The sequence below is a fragment of the Gymnogyps californianus genome, unplaced genomic scaffold (genome assembly GCF_018139145.2).
Source record: "Gymnogyps californianus isolate 813 unplaced genomic scaffold, ASM1813914v2 HiC_scaffold_40, whole genome shotgun sequence".
In the NCBI taxonomy this organism is placed as follows: Eukaryota; Metazoa; Chordata; class Aves; order Accipitriformes; family Cathartidae; genus Gymnogyps; species Gymnogyps californianus.
The window spans coordinates 366,466-386,007 of record NW_026114290.1 but is presented as its reverse complement, the minus strand read 5'-3'; the positions used below and the strand labels follow the sequence as shown (position 1 = coordinate 386,007).

Genomic DNA, 19,542 nt, shown 5'->3' with positions numbered 1-19,542 from the left:
CTCCAAGGCAACCTACCTAGAAGGCAGATCAGGAGCAGGGCCACCACACAGCAAGTCACAAGGGATGCAAGCATCAAGGCCAGTATCCCTCCCTTCCAGCATCACAACACACAACTGGAGGATGTTCCTTTTCCCAGGGCTTCCGAGTGGGGAGATAGGGGCAAAATTCCAAGTCTTCTTTTCTAAAACCCAGGACAAAATATTTATTCAAGAAGTCTCTGGGACACAGAGATGGGAACCATATTCCAAGACTGTTTTAGTCAATCCTGTCACCTTAACACTGTCACTTCCTGACCATGTTCTGCAAGAACAAGTCCATGCATACACATTTGAGTAACAATGCCTCCAGTAAGTGGTCTTCTCTGCAAAGCCAGCTGAGGTGATCTGTCAGGAAGCTGAGCATCTGACAGAACAGGGCTGTTTCATTAAAAAAACCCTGCAATTATAAATTTAGACAATATGCCAAAACCTGCCTTCTGTTAGCCTTTTCCTGCTCTCACCGAAGCCCACGGTAAACAACTAACTCTGGATTTTGGACTGTCACAGGCACATTCACACTGTTCAAGTTTAACAGCGTGAAGGTGAAGGAAACCTGGAGAAGCATTTACAGTTTCTCAGCCATGAATATGCTTCCGCCAGCAGAGCCTCTGCCCTCCAGTCATGGCTTCGCAATCAAGAGTGACAGTTTACACCGCATGTCAGATGCAGCAAATGGACTTACTCAGAGAATAGATCCTACGTGCACTAATATTAATTAACACTGCTAATTTCTTATGGTGCTTCGCTGAGAGAAAGACTACATTTGAACAGGCTGTTAACACATTATTTGGGTAGTTGAGTATTAAGGTACAAACTGCACATTAAAACCTAAGGCAAAAATACTGATTGCCTTGGAATCCAACCTAAACCTGTCCCAAAGGGCTTTCAGCAAGTAGAAAGATGGTTTAATGGGAACATGACTCACTCCACATTTATGAATAGCCAATGAACTTGTGAATACCACATGGTATCACTTAGCAGGACACAAACACAACTGCAGTTAGTTACAGCACCACTCTCCATTTCAGGGAAGAATTAGGTGCTCCTAAGACACCCTCCAAAAAGCCCAGAATACTTTGAAATTCAGCAACAGACACTTAGGAGAGCAGGAATCTGCTTCTCAGGAAGCAATTCAAACACATTCCTCTCAGAAGAGGCTTTAAGAAGCATACGACTTCTGAAGCAGGTGGAACACAACCTGAATAAGACTCTCTGGGGAAACACTAAGCAGCTCTGTTCAGGAGGCAACACATAAAGCTGAAGAGCTTTGGCTCTTTGGAGTACGCTACCACTGGAATGCCTATTTCTGAAGGCAGTAATACTGAAGTACCAAGAAAATACTTTGCTCGTTGAGAGATCATGTGAGATTCCTGTTGCACATAGCATGCTTCTAGATGCTGCTAAATTAAATCAACTTTGCATTAGAAATAGCAGTCTTTAATAAGAACACTACTCAAAGTATGTTTGTCCTAAATAACGCACCATCCAGCAGTTTCTTAAAAGCATCTTGTCCTTTATCGATGACAAGTATTCTATAGAAATATTTATGCTTCAGCACATAAAAGAAGTCTCAACTGCTTTAGAAGCAGGTTGCTCTTAGCCTCTGCTCTTTTGATCAGAAAGCGGCCGCTGTTCAGCACCGTGCTTGTCTCGCTGATCAAGAGCTAAATAGAGGAATCCACAGTAAAGTGCCCGTTCTGAGAAAGTGTTCTGCGGTCTGTGGTGTTTAACTTCACCACCGTGGGGGTGTATTTGGAATTCCTATAACAGACAAAGCAGAGGATCCTCCGGAAGGTGCTACGCATCTCGTTGTCCCTGTAAGAGTAGACAATAGCGTTTATCAACGAATTGATCTCTGCCAGCAAAAGGACATATTTCTCCACCGCTAGAACATTGCAGCTCTTGCAGCCCAAGCCATCCAGGAGGAGCACAACTTGTCCTGGAGTCCAGCAGATAACAAAGGCACCTGGGGAGAGAAGAACCCCTGTTAGAGAAAAAGCAGGTTCCTGGCTCTGCCCAGTCATTCACCATAAAGATGCTCAATGGAATCGCTGGTGTTTTACCTTGTGAAAAAAGTTAAATGGGGAAAAAAAACCCACAAACTAGTTTCACTCTATATTTTTGCTTTGGAGTAAGACCAAGGATTCAACCAGCAAATACTAAAAATGGAGGCATTGGGCTTTTTCACCCAACCCCTTTCCCCCACCCCGCTCACTCAGAACAACACTTCCAAGTACTTTCACTTACCTCCCCTCATCCCCATCATTGCATTTACAGAGCGAAGATAAAGTGTCTGTATTTCCTATTTACGTGCCACTCCCTCCAAAAAGGAGGCTCCAAAAAACAGGCCATACAATTAGGGAAGAGAGTGATACATCTTGAATGAAATAATCTCCACTGTCCATACAGTTTGTGGGGGCTTTAGTTAACAGTATGAGTTTAGAAGAGTCCTGGCCAACGCTTCGGGCAGTCCAATGAAGTCTCTCACACAGCTATAAGTTGAGCAGAAAATAGCCAAGCAATGGGCTGGCCAGCACCAGGACTGAGCTGGACAGACTCCACCACTGATTCAGTCAGGCTGATACTACGTTCTTGCCACCACCTGCAAAGCTCTTTGGCAAAAGGATAATTGCTGTTTTGCATGACGGAGTGGGAGGTGCCTGCAGCTCCTAAACCCCTTTTTACGGTCATGATTTTAAGGCTGACGTAAATGGAGCACTCGCCCATCGGTGCTCCTGGAGGTCATACATAAGGTTGTATCTTAAAGCACAGGAGCTGCACCCTGCTGTGGCTTCTGGGAAAGGGTGGAAAAGAACAAGACTTGCTGGGAACTTCGCAACTACACCCTTTACTGACAAACATCTGTCAGGAAAGAACAACAGCCAGAGGAGCTGCGCCGAAACCGAGAGGCTGAATTTAAAGCTGTCATTGAGTGAAATGCTGCACTGGTGAAAAGTCAAAGGAACACTTGGGAGGGATCTCCTGGGTTTCTGGGAGTGTTCCCTGCTGATTTCAGGCCACTGCATCATGTAACCCTTTTTATTTAAGCAAATCATGCTCCCAGGTGGTCAGCACAGTAGCCCCCACATCTGGGCCAGGCAGCTTTCCCCGTACTTGCAGACATGACTCTGCCCCTTTTCAATTTAGCAAGTATACAAAATAGATTCCTGGTTGTCATGAAGGAAGGTCCAATACTTCTGTCTTGAGCGAGCCTGCAAGGAGGAAAGGGACCTCCTTGGTTAGTGATGTAACTTTTTTAGCCAGGTTTTCAGCATCCAGAAAGCAAGCCAGATTCTCTAGAGACTGGCTCCCAGCAGCACTAAGTAAAGCCAGAGGAATATTAAAGATGAGAAGGGAAAACCAAAAAGAGGTACCTAAGAAGTTCTGGGCCTTTGCCTGCAAGTCCAGCTGATTTTCTTGCTCCTCAATGGAAGCTAAAGTATTCAGAAAGAAGCCTGAACTTTTAATAATCTAACACAGCATAGTCACTAATGACTCTGCCCTGTGGTCTGGTCATCATCACATCCTGTGTCACTGAACTGGTCTGTGGGAAAATTTGCTGCTAGTTTCCGGATGTACCTTGGACTTACTCTTGGTTTCCAGGTCAGTTCCTCGACCTGTTCTGAACGCCCAGGACCTGCAGGATTATCAGCCACAGCTACCTTGCCTTGCAATGAAGTGGCACGCAGACAGCTCCTACCACACCCTCGACTTCCCCGCACGCTCACCAGCGGCTACACCCTCTGATGCATAAGGCGCAAAGTATTCCTCTGTGCAGAGTCCAAGTTTGCAGAAGGCTGGGGAACAAGGGTGGAGAAGGAATTACACCAGGGCTTTCACAGGGAGGGAGAAAATCCTCTGCAGTCTCAACTTTCTGTATGCTGAATCCGAACAGAAAGGTATCTTCCCCCGAGTTGAGCAATTCCTGCCCTTGTTCCCTCCTGTGCAAGGGACCTGTACAGAACTGACTGCTGCTTCTCTCCGACACTGCCCCACAGAGGAAGGGAAAAACCCTTGGGTTACAAGAGTCCCAAAGGCCTGAGGAACTCCTGAGTCTCCTTCAACGTTCCACATCAGGTTCTCCCCACTCTGTCCACCCTCAGACACCAATCCCAGTTCCCTGTGAAACCGCAGCAGCTCTTCCGAGCCTCCTCTGACCCAAGCTTTTTCCTCACTCAAGGCAGAAGACAAAGGCAGGCAGGCCAAGCCAGGAGGGGGGACCTCAAGAGGAAAGGGATCTCCCAAAACAAGGTGACGCACCAAGCGTGAATTGCATTTTCCTTCTTGGCCAGCATCCCCATCCTGCTGACCCTCTTCCAGTTGATGTTGTGAAGCCCCAAGAAATGAGGCAGTCCCGCTGACACCACGGGGTGACCCTCCGATACTGTTTGGGAAGGAAGGGGGAACAAAACAACTTTTCTCTCCACTGTGGACTGTGCAAAATATATGAAGTACATCATTCTTCAGCCCCGCTGACCCTCTGTGCAGCATCTGATCAGCTCCAAGGCAGTAATGAACTCCCAGCTGCGCACAAGAGATGGAGAGATAGCGAGGCAGGGAAGACGACATCACAGGAAAGGCAGGAACAGGCAGAAAACTCTGGTTTCGATGCTCGCAAGTTGCAACAGGACCCGGCAAAGCCGGCATGCCCCCGAGCAGGGACACACCAAGCAGCCCGACAGCCCCCCCACGCTGCTCCCCTCCCCTGCCGAGCCCCACTCTGCCAGCCTGAGTTCACAAGGGAGTAGTCTTTGTTTGCAGCTACAAGGTTTCCCTGACGGAGCAAATTCTGCGCTTATCAGGAAAGATTTGCAAGCAAGGGGTTGTGACCGTAAGCCCAGAGTCGAGCTGGGCTGTGGAAGATCTGAGCGCATTGCTTTATTTCACTTTAAAGAAAGGTTGTTAGACCGCTAAAGCACAAGGCAAAGAGATTAAAGAAATCAAGGAGTGATAGGCTGTTGAAGCCACAATGCATGCACCAGCCTTTGCTGTTAGACGCACAGCACCGGGCAGAACAGCACATATCTGAATAAAGTTAAATATCCTGGAGAGGCAGAGCCTCAGCGCGCCAGCCACTTCCAGTTACTGATCTGCTCCTATTTGCACTACAGACTGTGGATGCAGACAGACTGACAGGCAGTTAGCACTCTGCTGGAGATCCCACGCTCAGAGAGCAGCGCGAACTAAGAGTTGAGGGTTTCCAGGGACATATTTAGCCAAGCAGATTGAGACCCCGTACTGAGCTGCTCAAAAAAAAAATCTGAACAGAGTTCAGTGCTTTGTTCCAGTAAACAGTAAGGAATTTGGACACAACTCCCTCATTCTTTCCTCATCACCTTGTAATATCTGCCCCAAGCCTCTCTCCATCCTTTAATAAAAGATGCACCGAGTGCTGCTTCTGGATTAAGGCCTGATTATAGCTCCTGATTCCATGCTGCCCTTCTATGGAGGAAGCATACTAGGAATTGAGCATGTAAGAGAGCTGCTTCTGTGCCCAAAGCACCTGCACTTACAGCAGTCAGATATTACCAAGTCACATTAGTACCAGTGCCTCCCGTCCCTGCTAACCAGAGGTGCAGCCATGTCAGAGGGCAAGAGATTCAGGAGCTTGCCCTCCCCTCTGTCCACCAGGTTGCTCCCATTACAGCTCACACAGAATTCAGGCAGAGTCCTGCAACTGTTGAGTTCCTCAGCAGCCAAACCAAACCATCACCCCAGCAGCTTCAGAGACCAGGGAAGCAGACCGTCACTTCCCAGTCCTCCCCGTTGTCCCGAGCACATTCGTCTCACCAACCCCACACAACCCAGGATGGAGGATCAGAGCACCACTTATGACTAGAGCAAGTGGACTTACTTAGGATAATAGTGACCGTCTTGACAAGGCTGATCATGGTCTCCTTGTAGCGGGGGTGGAAGCTAGTGTGCTTGGACATCCGTGTCATCTTCCTTTTGACATAGATGAAGATGTGCGTGTACACAACCACCATGATCAGGAAGATGACGAGGTTGGAGATGGCCCAGAAGGTCAGGTAGCTCCTGCTGTAGAGCGGTGCCATGCTGGAGCACTTCTCCAGGGCACAGAGGCAGTGCCAGCCATAGGACGGGATGAGCCCCAGGAGCAGGGCCGTGACCCAAATACAGAAGATGAGGATCATCACACGCTGGTTGGACATTTTGCTGTGTAACTGCATAGTGAAAACAGTCTGGTGCCTTTCTACAGCGATTGCCAGCAGGTTCACCACAGAGGCTGTCAAGCTGGTGTCCAGCAGGCTCTGACGGATGAACCAGGTCTTCAGGGAGAGCTCTGCTGTCCTGGGCCCCGTGTGGAACATGAGAAACATGTACGCGATGCCAGCAAAGAGGTCGGCAGCTGCCAAGTTCCCCAGCAGGTAGTAGATGGGGTAGTGGAAACGCCGGTTGATGATGATAGCGCTGATGACCAGCAGGTTGGTCAGGAGCACAATGACACTCACTGTCAGGCCCAGGGCAACCACCAGGACATCCTTCGTCCTCCAGTACGTGGTCAGCTCTTTGCGGCTGTTGTTGTAGAAGAACCCCACAGTCTCATTGTAAAAACAGTGCTTCATCGCTGCTGTCCTAAAGAGGGACGAGAGTATCGTTAGCTTGTCGTGCCCACACACACAACTATTACAAGCCGGGGAGATGCTGAGCATGACGATAATGCCTTTGACACAGATGGAGGCGGGGAGGAGCTTGAAACACACAGAAACCACCACATGAGCAACAGGAAGCCACTTCTGTACTCGAGACAGAGCTACACATCTCACAGGCTGAGTCCTCATCTGTCCTCAAAGCCATACTGAGGATGCAGCAAAACCTTGAACATTCATGGGAGGAGATAAGGTTTGCCAGATCTGATAAGAGATTCTCCCTGTCCGGCCCACGCAGCTTCATGGGGATGACAGACAAAACTATTTTTGTTGTCCCAGATGTCCTACTTCAGAAATGTAAAAACAAAGCAGCAGCAAAGAAGGTTTATCAGTCAATCACTAAACAACACTCTGATGAAGACTATGAGCCTCTGCAGCTGTTGCAGTCCCCAGGACTGCTGCTTCTGGTTCAGTGAGCACACATATCTCATCTTTCCTGGGTAGTTTTATTGCTTAAAGGCTAATGTAATGCACAGCTGCTTCCGAACACTGCTCTATGCGCAGCGCTTGCCGATCCTTCCAAAACAGGTGAGTACTTCCCAAACTTTGCCAAGATGCAAAGAGCATGTAGAGCTGGGCAGAAACAAACTCCTCAGCCCTGAAAAGAAAACAGCAGCAAGAAGTCAGCACATACAACCATGGGGCTGGATCTCCGGAAGAGCTGGATCATCGCAGCACTTCTAGACTACACAACAGTGTGTGGGTCAGCACCCACTTCAGAGTATCACCTGGTAAGTCAACCTGTGCAACAAGGGAAGCCAATCCCTTCTTCCCCTCCAGATCTGGAACAAGGCTGCCATTCAAAACTCATTGAACTCAGCGGAAAAACTTGATAGGAAAAGATATTTAAGTCTCAAGAAGGACTTTCCACATTTCTTTGACACACTGGGCATTGCTGGGAGCAAGACCAGACAAGGCATTCGTCTGGATCATAATGTTAAGTATGAATTTTCAAAGCCCATATACCTCTGGTAATCTAACTTCTGTCCTGTGGACAGCCAAACGTGAAGCAGCAGGTCAAGCTAAAGGATGTTTTACCTTACAGAGTCAGAATTTAAACCTGGTAATTGACCAGGTGTTAACTGTGTTACTTGTCCATAAAAAAAGTGAAAACATGAAAAATACAGCACCACAAACAAACCCAAGGGATGAGAAGAAGCCCGAGCATTACGCCCCACAGCAGATGTTCATGTTCCTTTCCTAACCAAGAGCTTGGAAATCTCAAGTCAGGGCTGGCTGCGGTCCCCGCTGGGATGGGCAAACCCAGTTTGCAGCTTCCTTCCTTGCGGCACTGAGGTGCTGAAAAATGACACAGTTTTTCCTTACCCTGCTGTGTTCTGCACATGAAGTCACTGGTTCTCCCTGTCCTCTCATGAGCTCAACCATCATCTTCATTTTAGAGAAAGCTTAATGCAGACCACACAGCAAGAGCGCCATCCTCTTCAGACAGGGAGAAAACCCGAAGTGCCTGACTCACAATCCACTTCAGTCACCCCCGAAACCAAAACACAGCTCAGGGGCCCTAATTAGCTGCATGTTCCTCCACTCTCTAGGCAGCAGAGTTTTCCAGGACTGCTCTGTTTTCCGGGACACCTCAGCAAGAGCTCTCAGCATAGCAGCACGGCTGCTGTTAGCAACAGGGAGGCGAGATCATTGCAGGCAGGCCAGCTTATTATCACCTGCACCGCACCCACCTCTGCCTGCACACATGCCAAGTTGTGCAAACAAGATGGCTGAGCCAGAAAACCCTATCATACCTGCAGCTGAACTTTTGAGCTCCGCTGCCTAATGGGCTCTGTATCAGCCCGCTTCGGCATGTGGCTTTCTTTGCCACGAGGTGAGAAAGCTGTATGACTGAACTAATTCACTTTAAAATCTGCTGAATAGGGAAATATTTTTACAAATATTGGTGGGGGGAAAAAAAAAGGAAAAGGAGGCAGAGGAAGAGTCACCCTGCCCCAGGGGTTGGAGTCATGGGCTAGTACTATGTAACAAGTCCATCCTCCTTCTCTTTTCAGGTCATGGGACGCTTGTAGCTCTCAAGCTGTAGAGCTGTGCAGGAGTCATGTAGTCCAAATGCAGCGCAGGGGATGAAAGCAGCCAAGTGCGTTCTGCAGAGAGGTACCATGTGGTGACTCGGCAGGTAACTGGGGAGTATTTGGGCTTGAACAGGGGAAAGTAATGGAAGAGCAAGGAAGGGAGGAACAGGACAAACAGAACCGCTGTGAATCACAGGCAGGTAGATGACCACCTTCATAGAGTGTACCTGGGGAGGCACCAAATCAAAGCCTAGGCCATCCTTATGCAAAACAGTTTCCGCTAAACATTTTTGGAAGCTTTAATCCCAAATCAAAAAGGAAATTGCTGCTGAAGTTAGGTACGTCACTTCACCTTTTTGAGATTACACACGTGGATGCCCAGGGAAGAAAGGGGGGGAAGGAGAGAAACTAAAGGGGTATCAGGGTTTGGAGAACCCCATACACTGTCCAGCCACATGAACAAGCAGGTTTCAAATGCCATTTAATCCCATTCACATTTTTGCTGTGGAGTAGCATAAGTGTTCCCCTCCCCCCCAGTTATAAAAGTTTAACTGGTACAATGAAGATCATGATGGAACAGGCACTTGCCTGCGCACAGTGTAGCACAAAGACAGCTCACACTATGCTTTAATTTTTCAGGAACATTAAAATACTACAGTGAAATAACATGTTGATGGCTCTAGGTCTTATTGCCAGTAATTTTTGAGCTGACACCAAGACAAATTTAATCCAGATAAGACTACCTTTAAAATTGCCACTAAGTTATGGAGACCAATCTTATTTTGTTGCAAGTATTAAAGATTCCACAGCTATGACAGGGCCCATAAACTTCCTCCTGGCAAACTGGGAACTTTTTTCAAAGCATTATACAAGTACTGGTCCAATGGTGTGTTTACTGGGGGAGGGGATTAGAGCTGTGTAAACCCACAAAGGAGCTGTGTTCTGCATGTGTAATACTCAAATCTAGAGAAACAGCCCCTCAGCATTAATCCTAACGACAATGTCTGAAATGCTTCTTTGGGCGAGGCCCAGTCAGAGCCCAGGGAGAAGTTTGAGAGTTGCAAATCCCTCCGAAATGTGCGTAGGTTACAAACTAAATCTGTGCCATACCGTGAGCTGGGTGGGGTCCAGGAGGGACTGACAGGTTAATGCTTGTGACTGGTTCTAGGAGCTCGTGTGCCACTTCACTGCTACCCTGCCATTAGAAAACTGACCTTGGAGCTTGGCATCGAGGGCAGACAATGCCACGAATCAAAATTTAACAGGCAGTACCAGGGGAAGAGAAACACCCTGCCCACAGCAGCAAGCAGACAGAAAGTCAGGCTGGTGCCATGATGCACAAAGGAGCTGGATGAGTCTATTGTTCAGTGTCCGAGCAACCCCCTTCCACGGCCTTACACTCCTCAGCAGGATCTTACAAGATTTTTCCTTACCAACATTGTTTACTCGGTAAAACAAAACTCCAGTTACGTGCTGCAACAATTCAGCAGCCCCTTTCCTTGAGCAATACGCAAACACAGCCTCTTCCCTAATCACGCTACCTCAAACTCTGCTCAAGTCTCTCCCCCTTAAAACAGGGTACTGCTTTTGCAGTTTCGTAGGAACCACCACACAAAATGAGCGCAGAACGTGTCTTTTGTCCTTGCCAGCGTTATCTGCATGCATACGCTGTCTCCCTTCTTACTAGGTTAATTACTCTGCCAGGTTCACGGTAAGTTCAGAGTCTTTTTACAGAGAAAGTAAAGGTGTAAGTGTCCTCCCTTCTCCATTTCCTCTTGCTTGCAAAAGTGGAAAACGCTAGTCAGCTCCTTGAGATGTGGGAGGACATTCAACACTTGTTAACGAACCGACAGCCAGCGTAGCGTGGAAGTGAGCAGGGATGAATGCCTGAATTTATGCTCCCACTAATAACCACAATCAGTGTCGATCAGGACAGAACAATGGATCTATAAAGGCTCGCAGGGACTCAAATCCAACCTGTTTTACCCATGTCCACTGCACGCGGATTTACATGGCCAAACATTCAAACCACTGCTATATTTTTAAGCCATAAACAGTGCAAGCTTTTACTCCAAAGAATAGCGTTCTTACCTGAAAGCACAACCACCGCATCCAAACCTGACATTTAGCATTGGTCTCCCCACCACAGGAAACCAGGGCAGCTATCCAGCAAGGAGATCCCCATCTCTGCAGGGCAGAGGTGCTTTCCAAGCAAGAAAAAAAAAAAAAAGCCAAGTGCCTTACAGGAAAGTTTCAGACAAGCGGTACAGCCCCAGAGTCCATCACGGACGGCTCTGAAACACTGGCTCCTGGGAGGCAAGTTTGCAAGAGCTCCGATGAGCCCGTCCCTCCTTGGGTCCTCCCCTAGGCGGGTCCTTCCAGGAGACCCAGGAGCTGTAACCCGAGTCCTCGCCGCCTTCATGGAGGCCAAAGCCACTTTCCAAGCACCTCCGGTTCTGGCTGGAACGAGTTAGCACCGATCTGCCAGCATCACCCTCGTAGACCGTTCCTGCTGGCAAGGTGCTGCTCTGTGGGAACTGGCACCCTCTGGTCCCAACGCTCCTGCCGCACCGGTTCGCTCCGTGGTGAGGGTTCGCACATGCATGCCTGCTGCCTCAGAGCCTTCGCCCCACCGCAGGAGGAGAGCGGATCTTCCAAATGACCAGGTGTGATCCCAGGATGGAGGAGCTGTCTTGCCTCGGCACCAGAAGGCTGTTTTCCTAGTCTACAACTACAGCACCCACCTCTCAAGTGGACTGTCAGGTCAGGATCCGGCCCCCACATGCACTACAGCAGCCACACTTGCCCAGCGCAATGCAAGAAACCTCAAACTGGGGAAGAAGCAGAGAGGAGATGTGAGACACAAGGGGAACTGAGGCACAGACTGCAAAGGACTTCCCTGCTATAACTTGGTAAAAGCGCGTGTCACTGCTAGAAAAAGCTCACATTTCTGAGATGTCAGCCTAGCTAGTCTTCAACAGATCTGAGATTATCTTACCTGCTAAGTACTGTACAAATACCAACAGCACCCTTAGTGCTAACAAGCCATAGCTGTATAAATTATGAAGGAAAAAACCACCGAGTTTGCAACATCCATTCATTTTGATTTATGCCTGCTGCTTTTGCAAAGGCCCCAGCAATTTCCATTCGACTCCAATTTCCTACTCTCCCACCCTCCTCCTACCATCATCTGTTCCCCGAGGAACAATGTTATCACCAAGCACAACCCTAATCTGCTGCCAGTCAGATACACCGTAGAGCTTGGCAGAGCCAAGTAATGTTATGTAAAAGAGGCAGGAGATTTACAAAGAGAGCCCAGCACAAAGGGGAAAGAGATAGGGCCAAAGATCCAAGGACACATTAACAGAGCAGGGCAGCCAATAAACGGAGGCAGAGCAGCAGCGACACTGGCAGAAGAAAAGATGGATGAATACGACAGGCTGAGATAGCAGAGGGGCAACTACCGAGTCCTGCAAAAACTGACAATGGCTCCAGGCTCCCTAAACTCTGCCCCTGCGTCCTGCAGCCTCCAAAGGCCAAAATCATGCCAGAAAGCTCCCGAGGGCTACAAAATCCAGAAAGAACCTATCATTGCCACCTGCTCACAAATTCTGCACCTTCAGACCAACGATGCCACCCACAAGACAGTACCACGTGCTGGGGCCTTTCACAAGATTTCCGTACGCATTTTCAGAAGCAGCAAGAAGTCGCACTAACAGGTATCCCAGAGTCCTTTCTTGGGGGGGCGGAGGAATCTATAGTTTTAACAAGCTTGCTTTCTCAGAGAACAACCAAGTCACCAAGAAGTCCGGTCCTAACACAGAGAGCCAGAAGTCCTTACTGCAACTAGACAGATTTACAACAATATTATAGTTACAAGAAGTCATTTCAAATTTGAAGCCTCTTACTCAAGTGACACAGAGCAGATCCTTCACCTTCCCATGAGGCAGTTATTAAACTAATAATGTAACCAAAAGGATAAGACCACAGAGACCCAAGTCCAAGCTGCAATAAAACAGCTCCCCCCATTTCCCCAGCCCACCCTTTGGTCTGCTCCAGTGCTTCTGCTGCCAGCAATGGGTTTAAGTCACTGATCCAACTCTCCATGCTGGTGAACAAGAAGCAGAACCCAGGTCAGAGCAACCGTTTGGCAGCAGCCCTGGCTTCAAACAGTTACAAAGCCACACGTGCTCTGCAGCTGTGCACTTTGGGATGGCAGCAGTCTAAAAATACTTTTGATTTACTTGTTCCTTTAAGGTTTCAAACTGGCATTCAGCAAGTGCTTTACAGGAGACATTTTCATAAAGAAACACCCAGAGCAATCAGGAAAACAGCCCAGCGTAACTGGTTTCAACTGAAGTGTCAACAGTCCACCACAATAGCTCAGCACGTCAGACAGACCCAGCGAGTTCGGAGCACCCAGTGCAGACAAAGGGTCAGAAGCGCTTTTGCAACTCAGTCCCCGCACACCAGAGTTGGGACAAAGGGGGACAAGAAATGTCAGACTGGATCAGGCCAGGGCTCATGTAAGCCTGTCACAGACGGTATCTGCTTGCATATGGAGGTGAGAGAATATTTCAGGTTTCCAAGTCCTGACCTTAATAACAGCAATTTTTCTAGTCCCTTTGTCTAGAAAAAACTAACTCTACTTCTCTGCATCACAGAAGTTTGGGAGTCTGTTTATTTTCAGGTTTGGGGGATATTAGAAGGAACCAAGACCCATTTAGTTTGTGTCTCTAACCATATGATACATGAGTTTGGGCCCAGCAGAGCCTCACCCTTTCAGGGTGCTACCTGCAAAACCAAAAGTCAGCGCACCTGAAAACCTCACATCAGCTTTTACAGCCAATGTAATGATTTCTTTACAGATATCTTCAGCTATCTTCCAACAACGATGCTTCTGGGATTGAGTGCTGGACACTGAACACAGGCAAGCCCAAGGAGACCAGATCCCCATCATGTCCAGCCCCTCCGTCTCCCCCCTTCCCCTCCCATCGCTCCATGAGTTTTCCTGTTTCCACCAGTTCAGAAGGTGCTCGTAGGGTGTTGTGCAGCGTTGCTCCCCCCAGGCAGGAAGGCTGCTCAAGCAGAGTCACTGAGTAACCCGATCTTGATGCAGCCGGCAGATCTGATCGCATTCTGGTGCCCAGCAGAGAACTGGTAGAGAAACATTTCCAAAGACAACAGATGTTTGCCTCCCCTTTACTACACTTCTATTTTTCAAAGTGAAGTTAATTGTTTTAGTAGATTTTGCATTTTCAAACAAGCCTAAAGCCAATATTTTTCTTTAAGCCTCGTAGCTGTGACTGTTCCCGTGGATGACAATCTGAAGCATTGGGTTTGGTTTTGGTTTTTTTTTTTGCTGAGACCCCTCTCCTGGAATCCCAGGAATGTTAAAAACCTTCTGGAAGGAGTCATGTCATCGTCTCCCCCCCAGCAGATCTCTGCAGAGAACCAGTTGCTCAAATTAATACTTCCCAAGTCCCAACTGGCCCAGAGATCCCAACCCCTCAGCGAGGGGCACTCCCTCGAGTACAACAAAACGACACCACTGTTCTTACTACTTCAGCTAACAGCCAAACCTTTCGATGGAAAGCAGCATATACATCAGCGTTAAAAATGCAGGAATTTCATAACACCCACTGCTGCTGAAATGCAGCCAGCTCTGAGGTGGAGCAGAGCTGTTGTTTGCAAGCCTACAGCATCAAAGAATACTTTTCAACAAAGAGGTAGGGAAGAAATCCATGCCCACTGCAGCCTTGCCCACAACAGGCATTTTCTTTTCCTCCAACAAGTTAGCGACCATTTACAATCAATTGCTCCAGAACAAATCACAAAGAACCTGGAAGATTCATCTCCCCCTTTCACCTTCCCGAGGTTTGCTCTGGCTGCGTTTGGACACTTAGAATCAAGGCATTTCCATATGGTAGACAACACCTTAAATTGAGGCGGGGAGACCACTGCAGCGAAACCTAACACTGGATCTTGTCACCTTTGCCTTGTTAGACAAGATGGAAAAACAGCTGAGAAGGAACGGCCGGGATATTCCCTCAAATGCATCTGGGTCCTGGCAAAACAACACTCTTACCTTCCCCAGGTAACTATCCTGGAAATGGATTTTGGTGGGCTAACTTCCTTCCGCACAGTTACTGGCTATTCCAGCACTCTCCAAGATAAAAACATTTGTTCTGCAGCAGCGGAGAGAAAACAGGGTAGGGGAGGGAAGAGAGGGTTATTTGCAGCGGTGTTTTGTTTGGAGTCGGGATGGTCTAGGGGCCCCTCTGCTGCTGCTCCTCCTAATTCACACAGGAAGAAGGAGATTATCCTACACAGAGACAAGCAACACTGAAGGCAGAAGCAGCAGTTCAGAGAAAGAATAGCTTGGCCCCTGAATGATGTCACGTTATTAGAAGCCACAGCGAGGTTAAAATCAAGTCGGGATGCCGTGTTTACGAAGCAGGACTCAGCCTCATCTTCACCCAAAGATAATTTCATCTGGCACTTCGCACTATTGTCAATAAAAACAAAACTGGGGGGAAATTCCCTTCCTGTGACCCACATGCAGGCAGCCCTCAGCTCAGTCTCCGTTTGCAAGAAGGCTGCACGCTGCCTTGCTCTGAACTCCTCTGATCTTGGCTGGCACCCAGCAAGATGAAGTCTCCCTGTTTAGCTGGCACTCGCTGGAAAGTCAGGGAACTTTACAGGCACTCAAGCTCCGTGTGCCTCAACCTTTGCTTTTATAGGGATTATTTCTGAAAACCCACTTCCCCCGTGTCTCCATTTGGTTTAATGTCAGATGCCTGCAGCTTATGGCTGGAGAGTCATAAAAAGCATTTAACATGCCTTTCTGCTTAAGTCTAGAAAGAAAAAACAAAACCAATTCAGAAAAGCCTCCAGCTACAGAATAAGCAGATGCAGCACAACTGCAGCTTTATCTTGAACAAGAGCATCAAGGACTGACACACAGCTACTCTCCCTGAGCAAGGACAGGCAATATCTCTCCCTTCAAAGAAAACGTGGCTTCGTCCAGAGAGTTAGCCTTTGGGTCAGTCTTGGTCAAGCAAAATTCTCAGCAAAATGGCTTTTTCCCAGTTTGGTGACGATTTCAGCTCACTCCAGGGATCTTTCATTATGCCCACAACTGCTTCATCAACACACTGAATCACATTAGCAAGTCTTGCATTTTTTCTCAAGAATCAGCTCCCACAAGAGTGAGGTCATGGGGAAAAAAAAATTACAACAGCCCCACTTTAAACAAGCGAAAGGTATGTTCAGCACAACCCTTCCTTTACAGGCCTTTCCCCCACCAAACCCCTTGAACACATCGCTAGCAAACCTTTCCTGTTCTGCCTTGGTCCTGCAGTCCCGGTCTAAGCACGAGGTCCTTCCTAGGCAGACCCAGCTGCCTGGTCAGCGGCCAAAAGCATTTGTTTTTTCGTTGCCTTCACCACCAGAGCCTGGATTCTGTTTGCCCTTTGTGTATCGGTAAGCATGGGGTAACTGAAATGATTCCGATAGATTCGGGCCACAGTCTGGCCCATAACATTCAAGGTTTCCATTACAAATGAAACAGTCTTTTCTATTTTTCTTCACTTAATTCCTGAACTTCTGATCATTTTTGGTGATGTTTTACTAATTTCCTAAAGCCTTGAGCTTTTAAGCACGTTTCTAGTGTGTCACATTACACAGCAACACAGTAATCACATTACTTCAGATGCTTGTTTCCATGCCTTCCTCTGTTGCAAAGCAACAGGAAAGCTCTTGCTCCTTCTAAGAAAAACACTCCCTTAACTAAGTCATTCTTGTAAAGGGCATAGGAAGTCTGCATGTTCATTTATTAAACAAATTTATACTGAAAAATACAACTCCCTTGGAACCCATTTATAAGATACCTACAAAACTGACCATCTCCAGGGCCCTGGATGCCAAGTATCTGAAACTCGCTGTCTAAGCAAAGCTTGAATTACAGCTCTACGCATCTTTTTTTAAAATAAATGATAGGGGAGAGCAGCCAGTGCCCTGAAAGGATTCCAGCCACAAGCTGTGGGCCTGGACGGGTAGACACGCATATTTGATTTAGTCCATTCCAGCCTTTCCTTTGCACATGCTTTTCTTGAATGCCCTGAGGTGTATGACACCTACGGGCATGCCTGCACTGCGATACAAGATACAAAGGAAAGGATGGAAGCACATTGTAACTCAGCATCTTTAGCAAAAATTCCCCGAGCAAAGTGTTTTCTGATTTCCGATGTGGGAGTTTTGGCTGATCAGAAATTCATATGCCTGGTTCACTTGCTCTCCCATCTTCCATGTGTTATAGGTACCATTACTCTGTACATTCACAAAACCAAGAATATTACAAAACATACTGGGGCAGGAGGGAGAGAGAAGAAAACAAAAGCTGTTTGTCTGCAGCAGCATGAACTCCCAGCAAGACATGCAGAGGAGCTCACTTTTCACTACCTCATCTGCCCAGCACTCTGCCTCATCTGATCTGCTAATTGCCTGTTGGAAGGCAGCTTTCAAAGTAAAATAAAACAAGAATGCAACGATACTGACTTATTTTATACACTGCAGTATTCCAGATGTGTTAATGTCCAAGGTATAGATAGGAATACTTTCATTTGCCACTAAACAACAACATACACAGCCACTCCTGCTGCTAAGCCACCCGCTATGGTGCAAGACAACAAAACAGCTTAGAAGGAGGAATAAAAGTAAATCTGGTACCTACTGGTAACTGCTAGAATAGCGAGGCAGAATGTAATGGCCTATGCTGATCTTTAGCAATAACTGAGCAAGGAAGCACCCTGCACAAGGGTAACAGTAACACTGCTCACTCTTCAGGAATGAAACCTCCCACCCAAATACAAGCCTGAGTTATGCCCAAGCTAGCCCCAGGAAGAGACAGCAGTTGCCATCTTATAAATAGCTTCTTACACTGGCCCCTTCTCGACTCAGGGAAAGGCCTTTCCTACCTGCTCACATAAACACTCAGCAACAGCTTAGCTCCTTGCAAGCATTCACTCAACGTACTCTAAGGGTGTATGTGCACGCACGCTACACAGAGACCACGGAGCTTTGGCTTGCTGTGAGCACATATGTCCCAGTGACATATGTCAAAGCAGGCAGCAGATAACCTACAAAGGGGCCCCAATCTACAAACCAGCTTCTTGCTATGCTACTTAGTATTTGGATTGGTTTTAACAAGTAACAAAGACTCTATCACGTTTTGAGAAGCACAGCCTGATAACTGAGTATGTCTTACCCTCAGAGGATGGATTCCACAAAGCATAAAAGCTCCTAGAAAAAGCCTGCTCCTGGGAAACCAGTAATAAATCCCACTGAACTCCCATATCCCTCCACCAAAGCCTCAGGCTGTAAGCAGGCCAGTCATCCCTGTCTTTATAGTCTAGGGATGCTGGTTCAAAGGCGAACAGTGAAGAAGTGCTAACGGTTCAAAAGGAAACACTTGTGACTGAAGCCTGTTTCCGGCTGACAAATGGCCTGAGCTGTCTTTTTCTGCAAAGACTCTCCTCCTGGGGGTGATTTTGAGAAATACCTGACAGGTGTGTTTTAATCTCCATTTCGCTTCTCCAGTTAGATAATGATAAACAACAGCATGGGACAGAAGTTAAAATGGGGAGGAAAGAAAGAAAAAAAAAAAAGGAAGAAGAGAAGGGTAGGATCAAGAATTGGACCAAAGCCTCCGGCTCCTTAAAAAAAATGTAATGCCTTTTGCCTTGCTTTACCTTGCTTTGTTAGAACACGGTAAAGGTAATCCCTCAGGAGTCTCTGCTGGAAAAACCTGGGAGGTTTTCCCCTCGAGACTCCTGATACCTGCAGGTCTATTTGCTTTGATTTTTTTTTTAGAAGGATAAAGGTAAAATAAAAAGCTCCTTTTTTTGAGGGCAGGAAGTTTGGGGCAGGATTTGTCACTAGCCTGGTCGCAATTAAACACTCGTGATTAGCAAATTACAAACTCTGGCTGGCTTCTCCAAGAAAAAGGAATCTCTTGCTCCCTGCCTAAAATTATCAGGTGCTTGAATTTCCCTAATTCAGTTCAGAGGCCGGTGTATGCAGCCCAGCCGAGATCCTCATTTGTGAAGACCTGGGGCTTTAATTTACTTAATGACATGAGGAGTGACTGAAGCTCAGAAGCACATTGACCGGCTGAGATTAGCTGGCTGCTTTGTGCTCTGGATTCGCATTGGCTGATTTAAAAAAAAATAAAAATCTTGAAGTAGGAAATTGGTTTATTGGTTGTTTGGCTGATAAAAGGTTTCTTGAGAGGGTTGCTATGGCTTTATATATCAATTACACAGACAATGCTGCTATCCTCTGTGGCGTAGCTCTGAGTTGGAGGATCAGACAGCCACCTATGTAAGGTGCTGCTGTGAAAATCAGATATTTGTAAGATCGTCTCTGCCCCGACTTTGAATTGGGAAATGAGGTTGTTCCTTGTTAGTGCTTCACAGGACTGTTGCCTGGCCGTTGCCGTACATAAATACAGCTGAGTCTGTTCCTTTGAAGTGAAGATGCAGCCTTGAGGAGGTGGGAGGAATTGAGGAAATGATGCTTCCCTCCCTGCCAAGTTTCTTCTTAAATTCAGCGTCTCGGTTTCCAAACCAAACCATGTTAGCTGTGGCTGGATGACAGCAAATCCCCATCCTGAGCAGGAGGAGAGATGTTTCAGACCCTGCATCCAAGCTCTCCCCGTGCGACTGGGACCTGGCAGCCGTGCAACTCTGGCTGGAAGCGTGCTTTGGCAGCTCCTACCCTCAACAAATTAC

At 47.4% G+C, this 19,542-nt stretch overlaps 1 protein-coding gene across 3 annotated transcripts; it reads right to left on the bottom strand.

Moving 5' to 3' along the window:
- Positions 1 to 1,256: 1,256 nt before the first annotated feature.
- Positions 1,257 to 18,090, bottom strand: LPAR2 (lysophosphatidic acid receptor 2). Of its 3 annotated transcripts, XM_050914433.1 has the most exons (4): positions 18,018 to 18,090; positions 14,838 to 14,937; positions 5,894 to 6,636; positions 1,257 to 2,005 (listed from the first exon to the last, which is right to left on the bottom strand). In XM_050914433.1, the coding sequence occupies exons 3-4, from the start codon at positions 6,624 to 6,626 to the stop codon at positions 1,704 to 1,706; spliced, it is 1,035 nt and encodes a 344-aa protein (XP_050770390.1). In that variant the 5' UTR covers positions 6,627 to 6,636; positions 14,838 to 14,937; positions 18,018 to 18,090; the 3' UTR covers positions 1,257 to 1,703. The 3 variants fall into 3 exon arrangements, with proteins under 3 accessions (XP_050770390.1, XP_050770389.1, XP_050770391.1); XM_050914432.1 differs by lacking the exon at positions 14,838 to 14,937; XM_050914434.1 differs by lacking the exons at positions 14,838 to 14,937; positions 18,018 to 18,090 and adding an exon at positions 10,841 to 10,874.
- Positions 18,091 to 19,542: the final 1,452 nt, after the last annotated feature.